The sequence below is a fragment of the Idiotropiscis lumnitzeri genome, chromosome 4 (assembly GCF_059441095.1).
Source record: "Idiotropiscis lumnitzeri isolate Australia: NSW breed Sydney's pygmy pipehorse chromosome 4, RoL_Ilum_1.0, whole genome shotgun sequence".
Classification (NCBI taxonomy): Eukaryota; Metazoa; Chordata; class Actinopteri; order Syngnathiformes; family Syngnathidae; genus Idiotropiscis; species Idiotropiscis lumnitzeri.
Genome location: NC_142394.1, coordinates 1,938,578 through 1,961,112, shown reverse-complemented (window position 1 = coordinate 1,961,112; position 22,535 = coordinate 1,938,578). Strand labels below are relative to the sequence as shown.

Genomic DNA, 22,535 nt, shown 5'->3' with positions numbered 1-22,535 from the left:
CTGGCCTAGCATAATCAAGAAATCATGATCATATTCTTCACATTGATTCATATTATATCCTAGTGTTGTATTTTTAGTGAGAGTTTTTATCCAATCAGAATTCAGCTAGCTTGTATTGCCAAGCAGATTTCACAATACCAGGAGCACGCACTATTCGTCCGAGACCTTCTGATACAATTGTGCGGCCATCTGTTCTGTCACAGACTATGGGCTTTCAAAATTGATAGACAGTGGCGATAGCCAATCAGATCACGAGTTGGTTACAGTAAACCACAATGGCCTAAGGAGAAAAAAGTGTGGATTTAATTGCAGATACACTTGAGAGGCCATTTTCAAGACGGACCTTTCAAGAGAATCTAGGTCGTCAAACACTCTGTGTTTAAGTGTCTTTCTGTATATTATGTCTCCAGCTGTAGTGTCATAAATGATGGCAATTTGAGGGGGATTTATTCAAGTTGGTCTAAGTATGACTTGACTGAAGGCCTACCTGTGAAATGCACGGCCAGCCGACTGCCCAAAGTCAACCGGGATAAGATTATGCACGGCTGTGACCCTCGTGAGGAGAAGCGGTTTGATAATGGATGGATGGAGGGTCTCGCAGATGCCCCTATGACTAGTGGTGCCATGTGGAGGAAGTTCTGGCTTTTGCCAGCTGGAAGAATGGGTGACGTCATGGTGACAATTCTTCTGGCAGCCGTGTGTGAATGGTCAGCAGGAAGTTAATATTTTAGAGCAGCGTTTTTAAATGGTTGAGATAAGAGGGGGGCAGACAGACAGCGGGAGAGTGAGTAAAAAGGAGAGCGGCAGAGAGAGAGGGAGAGCGAGAGATATTGAGTGACAAAGGGAGCGAGAGAAAGAAAGAGCGAGCGAGCGCGAGAGAGAGATGGAGAGAGAGAGAGAGAGAGAGAGAGAGAGAGCAGTAGCAGTAGTCAGGTAGCCAGTGAGACGCCAGTCAGCCTCAGGTTCAATGTTTGCGTGACCGCCCCACGCGCTGCTCGTCTCCCGGTGGGCTTCTACCTCACACACTTGGATTCAACGTAGAGGAGCTCTTAACGGATTCGTCGTCTGTGAGCATATCTGTGACAAAACTTTACAGCGGGACGCCGAACCTAATTTCGGGACATCCGAATGCTGGATGGAGGAGCTCAAGTGCATTTCATCGACCTGCCACTGATGACTGCTTCGAACACTTGTCACTCTTGACATCTGCCGATGAAGCTCAGTCGTTCATTTGTCACATCCGAGTTGTTTTGTTGAGGTAATGAATTTTCTTTTTAAGTGTTTCTGCACTGCTTTGCTTTTGGACCAGCAGCTACAGCTTGACGACTGACTGTATTGCTCTTGTGTGCGCGTGTGTGTGCGCGCGCAACAGTGTGGGTTATTCACAGTGCTGCTATGCAGACTGGCTGGAGCCACACTCAGACGGTCACGGCTTCACTCTAGCGAGTGTGAGTGAGCGTGTGTGTGCGTGCACGTGCGCGTGCTCGCCGGGACTGCTTTCCCAGAGAGTAACAAAAAGAACGGGCGTCACAAACTAAGGAGAAAGCTATCTTTTTCTTCACGCTGTGATCGCAGAGGACGACTCATGCGAAATCGCATATGTTCCACAGCTTTGTGTACGAGTGTGGCTTGTTCAGGATGCTGCTATGCAGACAGAGTGGAGCCACACGAAACCTGCTGGTAAAGTTCAAGTAGCACATGACAGTGCAGCCGCTGTCAGCGCAGCGCAGCGGTTGGTGTCGCTTTGGGAGCTTTACATGTTTTAACAAGTCACAGTATTGCTTTTAGTTTATAGTTTTTTCTTTTTTTGTACTTTTATTTTCTTTTTATTGGGTGATTACAGTATTTGGCTGAAAAATGAAGGACCCTCATCCACTTACCAATAACTGGATTAAATCCCCCTGCAAAGACTCAGTGATTATGCCTATGCAAGGCTCTCACAAGAAGTTCAAAAGAAAGTCTCGTGAGCCTAAAAAACTTGACAGGATGAACGCATACACGGTGGATACATCAGACGGGGACTTGCTGGAGGACACATACATGAAGCCTTGTAATGTCAACAGGTTGGCTCCACTAGAGAGACACCTAACGGTGTCACGAGAGACCAGTGCCACCGGGGTCCTATCAGGAGTACCGGGCGTCATGGTCGCGCCGCCGCAGAGTGGTGCTCTAGACATGAGGATCGGAAGCGCCATTGCTTCCAAACTGTCTCAGTTACCCACCTCGCCCTTCGCCAATCCAGAGATCATCCACTGGCCTGCAGCCATATCTCAGCCCCTCTCAAACAGATTCAAACCAGGAATCCGTTCCACTTTCCCCGTGATGACTTCATCCAGCAACATTCGCAGCCTTTCACCCAATCATCACACCTTGTCCGTGGACCCATCAATGTCAAGCCAAACGACAGCTCGGCCCGTCTCGCAAGCATCTCTGAACTCTCAAGGCAATGAGCATGGAGAGCATCAGGGCCACTCCCCCAAGGTACAATAAAAATGTTGACTGCCTCGTGATGCTAGTTTTGACTAGATTGATAATTTGTACATCTGACGTGATATTCTTTCATCCAACCGCTGCTAGGAGTCTTCAAGGAAGCGAATGGGAACAAGCGCCGATGGAACCGGACGTCTTCCGGAGGTCAAAGCCATCCAGCAGACAAGGAGGCTCCTCGCGAATGCCCGTGAGAGAACCCGTGTCCACACCATCAGTGCTGCGTTTGAGGCCTTGAGGAAACAGGTGAGATTGATTAGCGCACATTGGAAGCACACAAACATTAACACGGGTATATTCTTTAAAAAGGATTCATTTGGAGGTGACTTATCAATGGATGATTTTTCACATCATAGGTGTGGGTTTTGTTCCACTGGACAGAATGTTTATGACTGTAATGGGTATGATGAAAGTGATTTCCTGACCAGTAGCCTACATACATATCGTATTTACTCACGCACATAAAGCAAAGTACATATGTCCGAGTTGAATTTTCCGCAGTTATTAGACATTAGACTCCATGTATACAGTGTGCAAGAGTATCAGAGTATGAAAGTTACAAACTCCCTGCTTCCATTTTACTGTAAACAAGTAAAACCTCTCTTAGTGTACATTACAGGAAGTCCTCGAGTTGTGATGTGCTCGACTTACAACGTTTAGATTTCGCGACGGCTGTGCCTCGTCCGTCATTTTAGGTTCACGTTGCAGGCAAATGCAAATCAAATCAGATTGTTTTGCACGTATGCAACTTGTATCTGATTTTTTTATGACAGTCTGAACAGCTCAATTGAGATTTTTTTCAAATCCGACTTGGGCGTTAAAGGGGAACATTTTTCCAAATTGAATGTCCATGTCTTTACAGCTAGGCTGGGGAAAGAGACGCAATTTTAAAGCAACAATTGGACTACATTGAAGTACTATCATATCAAAGCTAAGTAATGCTGAAGTGTTTTAGATAAGCAGTATAGACCCTTCTCGTTGACGTCACTGTACCCACAACACTTCGTTTCTGGCACCATGTTCGAGGACTCGCAGGCAAAAGGAAAACACGAAGAGAAGCCGTATCCATTGTTAGTGTTATCAGTCATCTGTCTATTTATGCGTAGTTTCGTGAAAAAGGTCCCGCCCTCCCTATTAGGGAAGCTGTCCATTACATTGGCACGTTGGAATCAGTCTTTCAAAGTCATTATGTAGAAAGATTTACATTCAAAGGTTAATATCATGACCCACTGCACATGAAACAGAAAATAAATATCTGGTATGAAGTGTTCAAAGCAAGTCCTTACGTGTTTGGATGGTGAAAAGTTCACATCAAAGATTTGATCATGCTGGTCTTCTTTCGCTTTCTGCTAAGTCGGCAGTTTACTGGCGTAATTATGAGAATCAGACATGCCAATTGTGTTTGAATCTCCTGCTCTGACTGCAGCTGAGTAGGAGCCCGGGTCTACAAAATTCACCAGAAAAAGTATATTCACTTAAGATCACAGAATACTTCATAAATAAAATGACAAAATATGTTGGCGACACTATGGCACATTTGGCATAAGGTTGGTTTGCGCACTTAAAAAAGGCAAATTTTATAAGGAATTCCTGTAAATATTTTATCGAGGTGCTGTATCGGCCAAGGAAGAAATACAGAAAAAGGTAAAAAAAGGTAATAATTTCTTACAAAAATGCATTTGAAAATAATAGCGACCTTTAATTGTATGATGTGAGCAGCCACATTTAAATTATGACATATATGGAGAATATAGGTGCACTCCATTTACCATGATCCATTTTCTATTCAGTTTTCATCCTGGTGATCAGCAAACGCTGACCCTTTTTGGCTTGAGAACATGGAAAGCACTTCCCACTTGCATCTTAAACCTGTTCATCACTAACTCTACTCCTCTGGGACTAATTAATTGCAGGTGCCTTGCTACTCCTATGGGCAGAAACTCTCCAAGTTGGCTATATTACGGATAGCATGCAACTACATCCTGTCCCTGGCTCAGCTGGCCGAGCTGGACTACAGTCCTGACCACGGCAGTCAAAGCTTCTCTCAGTGTGTGGAGCAGTGCACTCGGACCCTGCAGGCTGAGGGTCGGAGCAAGAAGAGGAAGGTGAGGCTTCATTCGCATTGTTTTTTTTGCAGTCACATGTTCTGAAAACGAGAGAATCAACGCAGTGCCATACACAAACTAGCAACTTGATTGTTTAGTGGCTGAATGTAAAATAGTATCTCAGCATTCACCTGTTAAAAAAGTCTGATTATTTTGGAAGAATATCATCAGGTTTAACCAAAATATTAATAGATTTATAAGAAGGGCCAAACCCGTTCCTGACTGACCAAACCATGCAGTGGATGAGAAAGGAGGCTTTTGGAGAACCTCAAGGCTTCCTACACTCTTTAGTGTTTAGTCGTGAACTTATCCGCTGGCTTTATGGGGCCCTTTGTATGTAATACCTGGGCCCTTTTTTCAGGTCTTGCTCCATGAGACTGTGTGACCAACTCAATGCTGCTTCATCAGCAAGATTTAGGTTATTGTCATAGACAAGCTTCCTCTCAGTTGGTGACACCATCACGCTCCGAAATGCTGCGGTTTCTGATTACAGATCCAGAGGTTGTGAGAATGAATCTACATTTGTGTTTTTGAAAACAAGACTTGTGGGCCCAACTGTAACAGTGTAATTTGTTTGCGTCAGACCGCCTGGTACCTTTCAGTGATACTGTAGCATTCTAATTAAAAGTATCAAGTAACCTGTCAGCAAGTATTGAACAGCCATGATAAACTTAACTGTGAAGTAGTCTCTGTACATTTGGGGGAACTCTGAAATTCTGCTTGAAACCCAATAGAATTGTGAGCGTTGGCTGGTTCAGTTAGATGAATCAAGCATTGTTGGGGCGGGTAAAAAGGTGCACTCTGGATTAATTCATGTCTTAAATGGGTGAATTTTTAAAGCTTAATTTATTTTCCCAAAGTCAGACAAACCTTTAAATGAGCATGGAAGGCTTTTTAAATATGCTGCAGTTCGACACAAATAGCTTTGCAAGGCAACATTCCGCCGACCCTCTGTTGCTTGTGGTAAAAGTTGAATTTATTCAGATCAGCTATCAGTGTATTTAACATTAATTCCGATTTGCAGATGTCTATAATCGATCGACACTATTGTAGTCACTTATTATCGACAAAAAAAGCGACCCTAACACTGTTGCAGGCCTATGTCATAACCAAAGCATACACATTTTAGTTGTTTTCGTTTACAGTGGAACCACGCAGGTAAGAATGGAAACGTAGAGGAACTAATTATTTAGGGTCAAGCTCGAATCATCATGAAACCAATATTTTATTACATTTAAAGGGCACTCTGAGTTTGACAGAAAAAAATGTATCCCCATTAATTATTTAATAGATATCTGGACTGAAAACCTTTATTGATTTCATTTGTGTTAAAAAGGATGAGAATAATAATCATAATAATACAAGAATATTGTATTTCCCTTATTTCTTAGTTACTTGGTACACTTTCTTGCGTAATTGGCAAAGACAAATCACACAGTTCCTGCATCCATTTCCACTTAAGTTGGGAAATAGGGAGATATTTTTGCCTCAAAAGGAGGTAACTGTCAAAACTGTTTTAACTGTCTGACAGGCAGTGTTGTTGCAGAACCTACATGGAAAATGTAGTGAGCTAAGCAACATTTATTTTAGTTAGTCTAGCTACAATTACGAGAGGCAGCTAAACGTAATCAAAAGTACTTGAGTTGGGTCGTGCCTGTAAAATAAACGCTACCTTAAAAAATGTTCTATCGGGGTAAAAATGGAAACTGAGTACTCTTACTATTAAATTGACCTTATTCAAATGATCACATTGATTGTTTAAATAAAGGCACAACAATTTGGAATTAGAGAGAAAATAATATGTCGAGTAACATAACATCTAGCTTAACGTCATCTCATTTTTTCTTACATTTTCCCATCTAAGATCCCCTCGCACACACACGCACACAAACACGCACACACACACACAAATACAGTTTTATTATATTGGAGCCAAAAGGATCATTTGCTAGTTTAGCTGTTGATTGGTGTTTTCATTTCGGAATGGATCTATTTGTTTGTCCGCCATGTCGGATGTCGAGATCGGAGCGATAAGCTGGGCTTGAGTTGAAAGAGAACGACTGGTAGACCAACTTGAGTTTGCTTTTGTTTGATTGTAATCATTTAATATTGTAGTGTTGACAACCTCAAAGAGAAACTTTGGATGCAGTGACAGAGTCAACAATGGTGTGGTCATCTTAAATAACTACGATAACTGCACCATTCAAACGTCTCTCACAGAAAACTTCATTTTAATGACCTAGAACAGTTGACAGTTTAGCTTATTTTGACTTTGTCTCGTATTAACCTCATGACCAGGTGGCAGTCAGCACCATTCCTGAAATCAAAGAATTTTTTACTGGTTTCAACATTTAACATACCACAGCACTAATCGATTGATCTCCAACATGAGATATATTTTATAAATCTGCATTAATTGTAGTCATGGAGCTATGCATTGTATGTACAGTATGTAGCATATTTTGTGACGTTGCAAAGCACTAAAACTTACACCCTTCAACCAAGTGTTTAGAACAGATGTAAGGACTGTTACCCGGCTGCAGTGAGATCAGCTCTGCTGATTTTCGATCGCCACAATTGGTTTTCTTTTCCTTGACAAACCTTCGGGAAAATAAGACATTGTCCCTCGCAGCTTTACTGCACACGATTTTGGCTGTGACAATACAGGTGTTGAGCTAGAATAAAAATTGGAAGTTTCATGCAACTCCGGAGGCATCTTTTTGAAATGTTTGGTCAAATACCAAATTGTACGCAGCAAGGGAGTTTAACTACTGAACTTCCACTGTATGTGCTTATAATTTACTATGCATGTGGACTTGAATTAGACTTAAGATTCCAATCATATCCAATATCCAATCATGAAATTGCCGTAGTTTATCGTACAGCTGTAGCATCGCTTCACATTTTACTCCTTTAGATGAAAACTCTCTAAGGGCTTTCCTCCCGGCTAACAGGCTCTCTCTTTGCATGCATGCCAGTGTGTGTGCGCGAGTGTGCACGCGTGCGTGTGTGTGTGTGTGTGCGTGCGTTCTCAAAGTCCCAGACACCAGATGTTTAGAGTGCAAGGGAAGTGGAGCTGGCGCCATGAAGGGCAGAGGGCAGTGAAAAGGCACGCGAACTGAAACCACACACATACACACACGCTCACACACACGCACACACTTGGCACATTCCCCAGCAGCCTTTCCAACACATTCCCCCACTCTGGCTCTCCAAGCCATCTGTTCCAGCATACTTTGAAACAAGGAGAGGAAAAACACAGTCATCATCAGTTTGTCAGACAGCAGCAGCTGGTGGAAAGACAGCAAGAGACCAGAGGGGGCGAGAGGAGGAAGAGACGTGCAAATGTGTGTGTGTGCGTGCGTGTGCGTGTGTGTGCGCGCGCGTGCATGTGTGTGTGATGAGGAGTTGAGTGAGTGTCTGGCAAGAATTAAATGTTTTTTTTTTCACAGAGACACTAAGTCTGCGTACACAGCTAGCAGGAAAAACACACTTTTGTTTCTTTTTGGTTTCATGCCATCATTGGCTTGAGGAATTTGAACAGCTTACAGTATACACTGGTGATTGTATATATAAATGCGTGTGTGCGCGTGTGCGTGTGCGTGTGTATCTCTTTTCATTTAACAAAAAGCAGCACTGACTTCACAGGTCCCCTCAGGTTAATTATGTGCTTGTGTGCTTTTTTTTAAGGGCACTGAACTGTTTTTTGTCCGTCTTCATCCTGCAATTAACAGTGAAAAAACTTTTGTTGCTCAGCATCAAACATGCAACGTGAAATTTAAAAGATCAAAAGCAGCTTGTTCACAGCAAGAACATTTAGCAGGTGAAACATGATGATGATTCACTGTATGCTTGCACTGTAATTGGGCCCAGGGTGTCCACCACCGTTTGCCCAAAGTTTTTCACTTTGAATGACAGCCACCAAAAGATGGGAAAAGTCACTTCAGGTCCAAAGTCAAATCACTACATGTTCTTTTTCGGAGCACCCTCAAGTTCCTTTAAGCGTCTTTAAAACTCAAGGCCCAATTATTCTGTGTAAAGTCAACGATCGTTACATTTTAGTACAACTGTTTATGTGTCCTAACAAGAGTAGCGAGTGTGTGCACACATTCAGGCAATGGAGAAAAACAAACAGCTCAAAGGCGAACGAAGCGCTGGTGTTCAAGTGCAGACCTTTTTAATCAACTGAGCGAGTTCAGTGTTGCGTTGTTCTGTGTTGCTGCTCGTTGAGTTGTGTGTAGAAAAAAATGTGGCTCATTTGTTTCGATTGATGTCAGTGCTTTTATCTCGACAGGTTGGAAGGATGCCAGAGGATATTTGAAGAATTTGACAAGAAGCTTCTCTCCTAATGCAGACTGGAAGCGGCACAATTTCATTGCCATGTGATCAGAGCCATCGACAGTGCAGTCATAATAATGGATTAGGCTTAACAAAGGTTTCAGATGAATATTTTTCAAGCATTTTTATTTAACTATTGCTCTAAATACAACAGATCAAATGACTATAGTGTTTTCAGTTTGTGTAATGTTTTGGTCTAATTATGTTTGTATAACTTCCTTGCATGTTCTGGTAGCTGGTGATGAACATGATGATAACAAGTACTTATTTTTTTCTGTGGAAAATTTTGTTCCAACATACTTGGGATTACTGTATTGAAGATAGCAGTGTCAATAGAAAATGTTTTTGATATAAAAAAAAATTGATGTTTACATCAGAATTTAACACAGATTTGTTCATTTTCCCATTTCTTATGCACTACTGTAAGAAAACATCCTGGTTCCTTATGAAAACTCCATAATGTGGATTTTTAAATTGGAATCTATTCTTACAACAAAAGGCATTATTTTGCAATATAACTGCAAAGCAAATAATAAAAATTATTGTCCACTCGTGCCGTTTCATCAAAATTGTTTTTCATACCTCAGTGGAACACATGCATCATTGACTTTTTGCCTATTTGTCGTCCACGTTTGTTGTGTCTTCACAAACTTCAAATGTGATTTTTTTTAAGGTTGTTTTTGAGAACTATAAAGGCCAGATATATTCAGTGCGCGACTAATAGTTGTCCGATGCACAGATTCCCCCACATCTGCTGTATGTCTATATATATATATATAAAATACATAATATATAAATATATATACATAATATATATATTGTACATATATATATATATATATATATACATTCACACACATATATGTATATATAGAGAGCTCTCTCATACTTGTGTGTGTGTGTGTATTTTTATGGATTGAGGTTGACTATAACCAAAGTGAGTCACGTGACTTTTGAGGACACAGAAGCAGCGGTTTTATTGGTTTAAAAGCATTAAAGCGAGGATGATGTAAAGTTGTGAACACTGCCATCCCCAGGGATGCTAAAGTGCACAAAAATGTATTTGGTCAAAAATCACAGCACAGTGGAACATCTAAGATCAAACACAGTACTTTACAGGATATGGGTCAACCTCTGATTTATTTGTATTTAGGAACCATTTTTCTCATAGTAGATAATGGGCTGTCACTTGTATGGTCAGACTACATTAATATTTCTTTACCAATTCTGGCAGCGTGTTGTAAGACCATTACATTGCAAATCTTTTTACCTTGAATGAAAAATAAGATATAAAGGCGCAATTCAAAGGTGATGCCTCATGCATGTCACTTGATAACACACATTGGTAAAATGTTAAATAAATGAAGCAAAACTAATAATAAAACAATCTTTCTTAAATGTTAACAAGTGACAAAGTAATACCAGTCTTTTTATTTTTAATGTGAGTCTGCTTTCAATCCTTGCTGAAGCTACACCTTTTGGAGTAGATGTTGCAAAAACCCCCAAAATAAAACAATCCAATAGTGAAAGAAAATACATGCAGAATTAGAGAATATTTGACTTCAGAGGCATATATTTTCAAGTAAACCATGCTTGGACCGGACAACCTGAGTGAGCAGTGGTTGACTTTAGAGGCTCCACGGGGAAAAGGATTACTTTTATTTTTGGGAAGCATACACCACTTTTACTTTCTGCCAACTTTCAAGACAGTCGTGATAAGACACGCTGAATATAACACGACTGACATCCTCTGCATTGTCAGCTCTCTTAAGCGTGACACTTATCAAAAACCTCTTAGAAAATGTCACACTCTGTTATTTCCGCTTCCCTCCATTTATCACACAACCAATGTTCAGTAAATAAGTTATTAATCCTTAATCACTGTTCATGTTACTGAGTGAACACAATAAGGAAGTATACAGCGTTTTGAGGCTGGCATCAACTCAACACCAAGAGCTGATACTGTAACTGGACCTTGAGTGCGTCAATGTACCAAACAAACGTCCAATATACAGAATTTGGCTCGACAGGTGGGGCAGGGGACTCGACTGGATAACCAGGTGTCGGGTCTTTGCTGGTCTTGTCGGCTGGCAAACCACCGACCCAGACAGGACAAACACCACATGGGTCGGCAGAAACACTGCTCACACTCTGGCTCAATGTCAGTTCCTACAAAACAGCAATTCCAGAGTTGGCGGCACCCACATAAACATTTCATCTCAACTAACATTGTACAGCATCAAATTATGTACATTGTACTCTGTAGTGTTTGAGACTGCTTCAATGAGTTAAAATACTTTCAATCGCAAACCCCCATAATACAAGACTCTTAAAAGCTGGGCATCATATACTTACGCTCACTCACACACTTACCATCTACGTGACAGAGTCTGACCAACTTGGTGGTTGCTGGCACTTGCATACAGCCAATACACGGCTCCACCTCCTGTGTATGCGGAGCATACGATGCTTTGTTTATATTTTATGCATTTAGCAAAACCTCCACTAGCAGTGGTGGCACAGTACCTGTCCAGTGGGAAGCGAGTAAGGCCGGTTGAGGTCCACCTGAGCTCGGAATGTTTCCAGGAAAAGTTCACTCATTGTTCGGAGAATCACAACATTAGCAGAGTTCCTGATGGGCGCATGGAGCTTCTCCCTGAGCTCGGCATACTCTGTAGAGTTCAACCTGGGGAGAAAAAAAACCTACAAAATTATAAAAACAGAGCACGAGATTTTCAGCATGGTGCATGCAGTTGTTGTCTATTCAGTAAATATTTTGGACGAGTTGTACCTGATATCAAATGGTCTGACAGCAGGGTTGATGCTGTGCACTCTCAGGGTGAGCAGCTGTATGGGAGTGGTTGAGTCAGGACTCAGCTGGTGCTGCCTGGACTCCGTCACAGTCACGTGACAGTCGCTCTGTGCTGCCATGTAGATGTTGTAGGTGCTCACCTGTCGATAAGAAACCTAATATCAACACCATATCGACATGGATGGAAAACCGTGCAGCTTTTTGGGTGATCACTTTCTATTCCAAACACATGCAGGCAAAATAGAGAAAAAGTTTGCAAGTGCGTTTGCCTCGGAAAAGGCTTTCTTTGAAGTCATACTCTCGTCTATACCAAAGGCATCAAAACAGGAGGGCAAGTTCTTGATTTTTGCAGCAGATTGAAAATATTTGGGTTAGACACCAAAGGATTCATATGGGAGACAAGACTCGAACACTTCAGTTCAAGGTTTTCCCATCTAAATCTAGAAACTCAGTGGAGGTAATTCCATGGCTTGTCCAGGAACAAATTTATTAATCTTCATTGATGAGCAACTTCATAGCAACACTAACATGAACTCAAGAGGTTTGCAGAAAACTTTTGTTTGGGTATTTAAAGATGGATGGAACAAAACTAGTTGGGAGGTTTTTTATCCTGCGCTAAGATAATGAGCAAAAACCAGGGCCAAAATAACAAAGGAGTTCATCAGGGGAAATAAATGAAGCACAGTCATAGCTGAAAACATTGGCACTCCTGCTCTGCTGTCGGAACTCGCAACACTTCTCACAGAATTTTTTTGCCTTTACTAGTTCTTAGGTATTCATGTTTATTTATTTGGTGTGCACTAGAACAACATGAAAAAAGTAGTAAAGGACAAATCTGACAATTCCACACATAATTCCTTACATCAGTTTTTGAGGTGGTATATTAAATTAGTTGTGTTAAATGCGGCTCTAGCCTTTTTTCACTATGCAAAATACTCAATTTGCACACATTGCAAGTTGCACTGTCTTTGCTTTTGACATCAAATTATTTCCATCCTGCATACATTATTATTGATACATGATATGAATGACCAGAGCGTTACTGCAATGGATGTGCTTAGTTTAAAATAACATAAATGAAAAATGTTTAATAACCCAATCTTTTTTCCCTCTGCTTTTTGTGTTGAAGGTTGAAGTGGTACATGACCTGACAGAAGCACGGTGGTGCCAAAGTTTTTGTCCGGAAACTGGCTAAATCAAGTACCAGGTCTTTAAACCCTTTGGTGCCTTTATTTTATGAGCTGAAAAGGCGAAAGTAGAGAGAGAAAAGGGCATAAGATCTTCCAAGCCATTCCAAAGAAACAAACAACTGAAAGGAGGTTATGTTGAAAAATCATCTCTATCTGTTAAAACTACAAGTTTGTGTTCCGTTTGGAATGATATGCAGGACATAGTACCACAAAAACATTATATTTTTTAATTAGTTGATTTTTGTGGGGAAAAAAATTATTTCGCCCCACGTCAGCATCCCCTACACACCCGCTCGCAGCAATGGAGGTGAGATACCATGCGAGCCCGTGGCGAGCATCCCAGCATTTCTCAAGCACTTTGAGCGAAGCCGGACGGCTCCAACCAGGCTCCGATCCACACCGGTAACAGTCAACATGGCGTGGACCGCCTGGTTGATCCTGCTAGTATGCTTGTCTCAAAGACAAAACCCATGCATTTCTAAGTACACACACCCCCTAAGTCCAAACTTTGTACCCCTCCGAGCCTTTGTATGACCACAAAGACATCACAAGTTCTGCATCTGTCATCGTAATATTTGAAAACGCATTCCTGGTGCATCTGTGATATTCCAACCTGTTACAGCTTGCACACGTATCTCATCATGTTATTTTCATCAAAGTGAGGCGTGAATTCACTTGGACAGAATACTGACTGATAAACTGACGCCACTACAGTCCTGTTAGCTTGGCTGCGTAAACAAATGCATGTGACTATCAGTCACGGGATGTCAGGAGTCTGTCGTACGATCGTACGGGTGTGTGATTGGTCCACGGATTCCGCAGTTATATAGTATGATTGATTGATAAACAAATTGCAGAATAATGTGGAATTCCAAGCCCTCCGACAGGCCCTTTAGCATTAAGATATAGTCTCCGTAAAGCGGGCCTCGTCAACCTTTTAATTCTGATAGGTCCTTGAGTGGGCTCAAACTCAGGTAAGCCCTGAAAAAAATAAAAAAACTTAAGTAAAAGTTCACCCATCTCGCATTGATCTTTTGATGCCAAATTAAAATATTTTAAGTCTAATTTCAGAAAAATTGCAAAAAGACTGATGCCTGAATCTTAAATGTAAAGTTCATTTTGCTTCATGTTACGGTAATCGAATGAAGAAATGCAAACAGACCTTTAACACCCAGCTGTCGGTGACAATAACTCTGGCTCCAGGTGGCCCTGTAGCAAACTTGTCTATGCGTCTGAACTCTGTATTGATGCTGCTGGCCACATAGCCCCAGTTTGAATAAGGAGGATGCACATGGGCCTGCAGAGCTCGGCTGATGGGATGGTTGCGCCAGCAATGGTAGGACCAGTAGAAAATGAGTAGACAGCTGGCCAACAGGATGCACACAGAGAGGACAACAAACACCCTCCAGTTGTCACTAATCTAACAGGACAGAACATCACAACACAGTAGATGCATGTAGCTCTTCATAAACACTTTGTACTCATTGAATATCTTTGTGGTGAAAATGTGTACACTTGCAGTTCATAAACATGACTACTACATACCAAGTTTGAAATGCTAGTCAGTTTCCAGAGTACTGTGGAGGTTCATTTACACTAAAAATACAAGCGACAGTGTGCTAGTATTATGTTCCACTGAATTTGTGACCAAGCGATGTGCCGTCATCAGCTGCAGGCAATTATGGCCAAGTGGAGGTGACATCACAAAAAGAAGTTTTAAGAGTGGGGTGAACACAACGGACATATACGCAGTGTCTTGACCTCCGCTGAACCCGAGTTTGAAGAACCACTGCTCTAAATATGGCTGTTTGTCTAATATGTGCTGTGTGATTGGCTGTCACCTAGTCAAATGTGTACTCCAATCCACCGCTCCCCTCAAATTTCAATTGGCTTAAGTGAGTTTAATGTTGTACTGTAAAGTTGTATAGTATCTACAAAGCTATACATGTAATGATGTCATCAAAGCTGTTTACATGAAATATGTTTGGATATTGTTTATCTTTATTAAAGTAGTAAGATCAGACAGTTTAGCCTTTCTCAAAACAGCTTGAGTGAATTCCACAAGACAGCCTATAATAGTCTGTCATTAGGTCATTCGTATTGAATATTAGAATGACAAAAGCCATAATTTGCAAAAACAAATAAAATTGCACATGACAGTACCTGGTGAATGTATTTCAGATGTTTCTCCGGAGCAGCGATACACATTCCCATGTAGTAGCCTGCACAGAGGGACAACGGCAGTCCGGTCTTAAGTAAAACACACACACATTGAAAACTTTGTGTTCTCCCTACCGTGTTGTGTTAGTCAACCACAATACATAACACAAATATCAATGTGATATGTATTGATATGATATTAAATGGTAGAATTTCTCATGAAACATTGAAGCTGGGAAATTAAACGTGTGACCAAAGAACAACAGTTCTACATCTACTGATTAAATACTTTGTCCATTTACTGTCTGTCAGGTAAGAGGGAGCTGTCAAAACGACCCATTATTTTGGTCAATGCCTGTCACTCACAATGTGTACAACTAAGTTTGTGTAGTTACTTAAATAACTTCAATATTAAGTATAGGCTGTTATGTGGCGTAATAGCAGACAAAATATGCTTTACAGAGTTTCCGTCAATGCATGTTGTGAACAGTACCGAGTGGAAGTGCGGAGTGGACCAGGAGAGTTGTGCTACTCCTCTTGACGTGGTAGTGTACGAAATTCATGTCTTCACTTCCCAACCAAGAGGAAAACAGGTTTTGGATAGTCAAACCGGCCGAATGGAACTCATTGGGCGTAAAGACGAAGCACAGAGAGAAAACGGTGTAGGCTAAAGTGAACGTCAACTCAGGGCTTTCCATATTTTGGCCAGTTGAAATGCTCCCATCAACAGAGATAGGATATCCGCTAGCGCTCCTCTGTTTCCTGAGACGGTTCTTCTTCTTTGCCTAAATGATGTAGCACACACGCGCAAGTAGGAAACATGCTGCGCTCCCTCGCCCCCGCCTTCGACTCGCTCTTTGGGTTTGGCAAGAGACTCCTTACCGCCACCTAGTGTATTAAACGTAAATTTAATTCCACAGTTTGGTGGAAGGAATCCAATCAACCTTTCGTACAAGTTTGTTACAACAATTATCTATCCATTAACTGAACCTGAACTGTTATGTTACCACCACCTTTCTGGAGGGTATGCAGACACATAAGAGGCGCCCCCCCCAAAAAAAAGTAAAAAACAATATTAACGATTTATTTTTTTATATGGAGCCAATAAATAAATTTTGGGGGGAATATAACACTTTTATTTCGAACTTTTATTGAACGTTTCATTGAGCCATGTGTGGCTCTTACTCCGCTGACACATCACAACTTACTTACTGTCTTTTAACCACTTTGAAAAGCTGTTTTTCATGCCTGCATAGTTTTTCGCCCTCTCCCCGTTTCTTTTTCGGATTTGTGCCCCTGAGCACATTCTATTTTGCTTCTCCATCTTGAGCATCATCAGACGTCTGAATTATAAACACTCGCTGCTCGCGGGCGCGCGCACTGGACTCTGTCTGTGTCTGCGCGCGGCGACAGTCACGGAGCATAGGGGTGCCTATCAGTGACGTGCCTTTATTAATATCAGTGATTAGATCAAACCATACCCGTGAACAAACTGTGGTTTAATACATAAAATGCCCACTCAAAAATGATTTTGCCCACATCGCAAGTCATGGAAATGCTGGAAGGAGGAATTTACACTCTACACGGACCTCACCATGCAGAGGAAGGAGCGAAGGCGAAGCTGTTCTATTACCTCATCAGCGCGAGTGGGAGGGAGCTCTTGGCCACACTGGCGGGTGACGACTCGTCGGCAAGGAGGTCAGTGAGTGCAATGATGAGGTTGCTGGATGAACATTGCACACTGAAAGTGAAGGAGACAGTCGAGAGGTACAGGTTTTTTGTGCGAAACCAAGGTATGGATGAAACCATTGACAAATATTTTACGGACTTGAGAGTGCTAGCCAATGGATGCAACTTTGGAGACATAAAAGACTCACTAATTAGAGATTGCATTGTGTGTGGCACCAATAGCTCAGCCATGAGAGAGAGACTCCTCAGGGAAGATAGACTGACACTGGAGAAATGCCTACTGATATGTAGAGCTGCTGAACTGTCAAAAGAAAACAGCAGGACACTGGAAGGACACAGTGTGGAGGAAATACATACAGTGAAACAAGATACAAGGAAAAGCAATGGTGATGTAGTCGATTGTAAGTTTTGTGGCAGAAAGCATGAGCAAAGTAAGACAAAATGCCCAGCTTTTGGAAGGAAATGTAAAAGTGTGGGAAAGAAAATCATTTTGCTGTGAAGTGCCAATCGAAAATAGGACAAGGAGGGAAATGTAAACCAGTGAATGCTGTCACGGTAGAGGATGGAGAAACATATGAGGATATAATGACAATTGCTGTGATAAATGGCAAGGGGAACAATGAAATAGTTCACCAAGTACATGAGCGACTCAACAAGGGACAGCAACTCTTCGCAAGGATGCTGGTAAACGGTACACATGTGAACTTTCAGATTGATTGTGGGGCGACCTGTAACATAATCCTAATAAACCTCCTAAACTCGGACACACAACTGGAGCACACAGAGAAAGTGCTAGTCATGTATAATAAATCCAGGCTGTGTCCGTTAGGGAAATGTAGGGTTAAAGTGAGAAACCCTCGAAACAACAAATTGTACAGGCTGGAGTTTCTAGTGGTGGACCAAGTGGACAAAATCCCCATATTGGGCAGGAAGGCCAGTGAGGCCATGAAACTAATTAAAGTACACTACGAGAACATCCGTACCATTGATGACATTGTGAAAAAAGAATTGGAACAGGTCAAAGAAGAAGGACAACAGGGTTGCATAACGTTGGAGAAAATAAAGACTGAGTTTGGAGATGTGTTCACGGGTGATGGCTGTTTGGAGGGCGAGTATAACATTGAAGTACACAGGGAAGTGCCGCCTGTTAAACTGCCGAAACGCAGAGTACCCGTTTCAATGACGTCGCCACTGAAAGAGGAATTAAAAGATCTTGAGAGAAGAGGTATTATCGCACCGGTTGAGTGTAGCACTGACTGGATAAGTAGCATGGTTACAGTGATGAAACGCAATGGAAAGCCGAGAATCTGCATAGACCCAAAACCACTCAATCGAGCGCTGAAAAGAAGCCACTTCCCTCTTCCAACTATTGAGGATATACACCCGGAAATGGCAAAGGCGAAAATGTTAACAGTCTGTGATGTGAAGCATGGATTCTGGCATGTTAAATTGGGGGAGGAGTCAAGCTACCTCACCACATTTGCCACTCCATTTGGCCGGTACCGTTGGCTGAGAATGCCGATGGGAATAAGTCCAGCGCCGGAAGTATTCCAAAGAAGACTCATACAGGCGCTAGAAGGAATACCGGGAATATACATCATCGCTGATGATGTGTTGATAACAGGTGAAGGGATATCGCTGGAAGAAGCAAGTAGAGACCACGACAACAAACTCAGGTGCTTCCAAAACAGATGCAGAATGCGAAACATCAAATTGAACTTTGAGAAGATAAAACTACGGCGACAGGCCGTGCCGTATATTGGACATTTGTTGACAGCTGAGGGACTGCGGATAGACCCGGAGAAGGTGTGTGCAACCCGAGAGATGCCAAGGCCGACGGATGTCAAGGCAGTACAGAGACTGGTTGGGATGATAAATTACTTGCCCAAGTTTTATGACCACTTGTCTGATGATTGTGAAATATTACGCCAACTTACACACAAAGAGAATGTGTGGGAGTGGACTGACACACAGGAGAAAGAGTTTAATAGACTAAAACACAAAACTGCCATTGCACCCATTTTGAAGTATTACAATCAGGATGAGGAGTTGACACTTCAATGTGACGCATCAGAGACAGGGCTGGGGGCTGCTCTGACACAAGGAGGTAAGCCTGTAGCATGTGGGAGCAGGGCCTTGACACAGACAGAAAGGGGCTATGCCCAGATTGAGAAAGAATGCTTGGCTATAGTCTATGGGATGGAGAAGTTCCACCAATACACGTACGGCAGGCAGGTGACGGTACAGAGTGACCACAAACCACTAGAAAATATTCACAAAAAGCCACTTTTGAGTGCACCAAAGAGACTACAGAGGATGTTACTCTGATTACAGAAATATAACATGGAAGTGACCTATGTACCAGGCCGTCATATGTTGCTGGCTGACCCACTGAGTAGGGCATACTTGCCAGAGGACACTAAAGGGGACATGGAGTCAGAGATAGAAACCGTAAACATGGTAGACTACCTACCTATTTCACCTGAGAGACTGAGCTCCATTAGGAAGGCTACGTCAGTGGATCGGAAGCTGCAGAGAGTAATTGGCATGATTCTGTCAGGGTGGCCAAAATGCAAAAAGGATATACCCACGGACATTCAACACTATTACTCATTCCAGGAGGAACTTAGCTTCCAAGATGGTATCGTGTTTAAAGGAGAAAGAGCAGTGATACCAGATTCACTCAGGACTGACATTACACGCCGTGTACACTCTTCTCATTTATGAGTGGAAGGTTGTCTAAGGAGAGCAAGGGAGTGCGTGTACTGGCAAGGGATGAATGAGCACATAAAGACCTTTGTCGCCAAGTGTGACATCTGTAGGTCCATGGACCCCAAGCAACAGAAAGAGACACTATGTCCACATGATATGGTGTGTAGACCCTGGGCCAAAGTATGGATGGACTTGTTTTCCTTTCATGATAGAAACTACCTGATTACAGTGGACTACTCCTCCAATTTTTGGGAAGTGGATTACTTGCCCGATACGACAAGCAGCGCTGTGATTAGGAAGTTGAAAGCACATTTTGCAAGACCGGGCATATCGGACGTGGTAGTGTCAGATAATGGACCACAATTCTCCTCCAAAGAGTTTCGGCTATTTAGTGAAAAGTGGGAGTTTGAACATAGGATATGCCCAGAGCAACGGGAAGGTCGAGTCAGCAGTGAAAACTGCCAAGCGACTGATGATGAAAGCGGCAGCTGTGAACCAGGATGCATACTTGGCTATATTGGACCACTGAAATACACCAACCCAGGGCTTGGGTACAAGCCCAGCACAGAGACTTCTGAGTAGGCGGACTCGGACTCTTCTTCCTATCAGGGACGCACTTTTAAAGCCGGAGTTGATCAACATTGCAGAAGGCCTGTGGAAGAACAGTCAGAGACAGGAGAGATACTACAACCGCACTGCGCAAGATCTGGACATCCTTGAGAAAGGAGACACCGTGAGAGTTCAGCCGTTTCAGCGACAAGGAGTCTGGCGGAAGGCGACGGTGCTGAAACCTGCGAGCCACAGGTCGTATGAAGTGGAGATGGAGTCGGGTGGTGTGTTACGGAGGAATCGACGTCACCTCAGGCGTGACCTTTGCCCATCTGCCTCGCCTAAAAAAGCTGAGACTGTGGAGAGTACGGCTGAGGTGGGGATGGAACTATGCCATGCTGGTGACCAAGCAGCTGTAACGACCAGGTCTGGTCGTCGGGTCATTAGACCTCGATATCTGGAGGACTTCACGGAGTGATGTTTGTTTTGGAACTTTGCGTGAGTCTAGTGTGCTTGTCAGTTAAGGACTGAAAAAAAAAAAAAGAAAAAAAAAATGAGAGTTAATGAGAGTAGCGTGTATTCTTTAGTTGTGATTATATTCAAATGCATAGTCTTCGATGCTGAAATATGTTGCCGTCAATTAAGGAAGTGGACTTAAAAGCAAAAAAGAAAAGATGTAACAATGGGATTGTTAGTTTATAGTTATGTGTTCCCAGGGGGACTGTTAAGTTGTTGCACACCGCACCAGGAGAGCGGAAGTAGAGTGTATGAGAGACGTGCAGTTGATGTTATAATAAAGAATCAGTGAGCAAATGAAAGAGCTCTAACCGTCCATTCTGTATAGTCTTATGACAGAACAGAACGAAACACTACCCGTACGAATCGTCCTACCGGAGGCTGATTTTGACAGCCTGATCTGTCAAAATGTCCTACCCATGCGTAATTTCCTACCAGAGTCTAATTTGTCAGCAAAGTACTACCGTGTGCTTTCAGATTGTTTTGTTTACATACAAATAGTAGAATTATTTTGTTATAGTAAAATACACGTAGACGCAAGCAGATAGGACATCCTGATAGTTTAATTTATAAATGTATATGCATAGATATGTTTACAAACAACTTTTACTGGCGATATCAAACGAGTGTGGCATACATAACTGCGTGAGTAATGTGCTCAACAGAAACACACGTCAGTGTACTTTGAGGCAATTAAAAATTCAAATAAGACTCAATCAAAATAAAAACATTAAGTACTCTCCACTTTTAATCGAACAAACGGCAGGTAGGACAGAAAACTCCATACTTCCCACGTAATCACTGTCGGCGCTGTGCATGCGCACTAGGCATTGGTAGGACGTCTCGATGGGTAGGTAGGAATTTCAGAACACCTGTCCAGTTCTGTCGACCTTATCACGTAATGGGAGGGGGACCCAATTTGGAGCATAGAGTGCATATGGTGTGGAACCTGGTCTTCGTTCAATTTTGTATGCCGTTGTCAGTTTCCCCAGTCCTTGGAAGACTGAGTGTGGGCTAAGACTTTATGAAATCATCTGACACTTGAACTGTGTGTATACGCTTCACAAGAACCAAAGCTTTAATGGCTTCACTACACATTCTTGTATCTCCTTTCGTATTTGTCACCTCATTAACTCTATTAATGTTTCAAAGAATCATTCATTCCAAATGTCACATTCACCATTTCACATTTACATCATTGCAGTTACAAATTGCAAACATTGAGCTCATTCAACTCACTTTGAAGTGACAGCCATCTTGGACAGATACACTAAAGCAACAGGAAGTGAACCAGAAGTAACGTTATTCAACCGAACGTGACCAGGAAGTAGCCTTTGCACGAGCCATTTGTTATGTTGATGTTTTGTATTTAAATCTCCCACCACTTGGTAGCAGTGAGGTTTCAATTAGCCACAGGTCTATATAATCAATGGGATAATGAGACCCAGGTGTTACTGTTGGGAAAGCAAAACATTTTAGACCGTGGTGGCGTGGAAAGTGACACGAGGTGACTTGATGGGAAAGTGGACCAAGTACATTGAGATAGACTTTGGTTTGGAAATGTTAGAAAGGACACGCGTCAGAACAAACCAAGCCGGGAGCAACCATAGTGATCGTTTTTTGATTGGCAATAGGGTCACTACAGCCCTATTCAACCGGCGGTGACGTTATTGAACTGGAAATTAACCCGAAGTGACCCAAATCAACTGGAAACTCTCACACACGACCACCCTTACCTTGCAGAACAGCAACGTGATGTGTTTTTATATATCCTATTCAGTATTATTTTCCATTGCACTAACTATTCTCTTATTTATCTAATTTATATATTTATCTGAATTATTGTTGTATTGCACTGGAGAGGGGAGCTCTCTAATCTCGTTGCACACTTGAGTACAATGACAATAAAGGGATTTCTGATTCTGATTCCCAGTTATTTTTAGATCAATTAATGTCATTCAGTAAACTTCAACATCA

At 42.2% G+C, this 22,535-nt stretch overlaps 2 protein-coding genes across 2 annotated transcripts; one reads left to right on the top strand and one right to left on the bottom strand.

Moving 5' to 3' along the window:
• Positions 1-816: 816 nt before the first annotated feature.
• Positions 817-9,484, top strand: atoh8 (atonal bHLH transcription factor 8). The gene is made up of 4 exons (XM_088294546.1): positions 817-2,481; positions 2,578-2,733; positions 4,401-4,592; positions 8,887-9,484. The coding sequence occupies exons 1-4, from the start codon at positions 1,858-1,860 to the stop codon at positions 8,911-8,913; spliced, it is 999 nt and encodes a 332-aa protein (XP_088150672.1). The 5' UTR covers positions 817-1,857; the 3' UTR covers positions 8,914-9,484.
• Positions 9,485-10,566: 1,082 nt separating this feature from the next.
• Positions 10,567-15,936, bottom strand: tmem129 (transmembrane protein 129, E3 ubiquitin protein ligase). The gene is made up of 7 exons (XM_088294545.1): positions 15,586-15,936; positions 15,096-15,154; positions 14,095-14,352; positions 11,722-11,882; positions 11,457-11,616; positions 11,304-11,376; positions 10,567-11,099 (listed from the first exon to the last, which is right to left on the bottom strand). The coding sequence occupies exons 1-7, from the start codon at positions 15,788-15,790 to the stop codon at positions 10,915-10,917; spliced, it is 1,101 nt and encodes a 366-aa protein (XP_088150671.1). The 5' UTR covers positions 15,791-15,936; the 3' UTR covers positions 10,567-10,914.
• Positions 15,937-22,535: the final 6,599 nt, after the last annotated feature.

Excerpts from the sequence above, each read along its gene's own strand:
- atoh8 (XM_088294546.1), top strand. The coding sequence starts at position 1,858 with ATGAAGGACCCTCATCCACTTACCAATAACTGGATTAAATCCCCCTGC. Across the intron at positions 2,482-2,577 it reads ATCAGGGCCACTCCCCCAAG|GAGTCTTCAAGGAAGCGAAT; the intron begins GTACAATAAAAA and ends AACCGCTGCTAG. Across the intron at positions 4,593-8,886 it reads GTCGGAGCAAGAAGAGGAAG|GTTGGAAGGATGCCAGAGGA; the intron begins GTGAGGCTTCAT and ends TTATCTCGACAG.
- tmem129 (XM_088294545.1), bottom strand. The coding sequence starts at position 15,790 with ATGGAAAGCCCTGAGTTGACGTTCACTTTAGCCTACACCGTTTTCTCT. Across the intron at positions 14,353-15,095 it reads ATCTGAAATACATTCACCAG|ATTAGTGACAACTGGAGGGT; the intron begins GTACTGTCATGT and ends CTGTCCTGTTAG. Across the intron at positions 11,883-14,094 it reads CCGACAGCTGGGTGTTAAAG|GTGAGCACCTACAACATCTA; the intron begins GTCTGTTTGCAT and ends TCTTATCGACAG.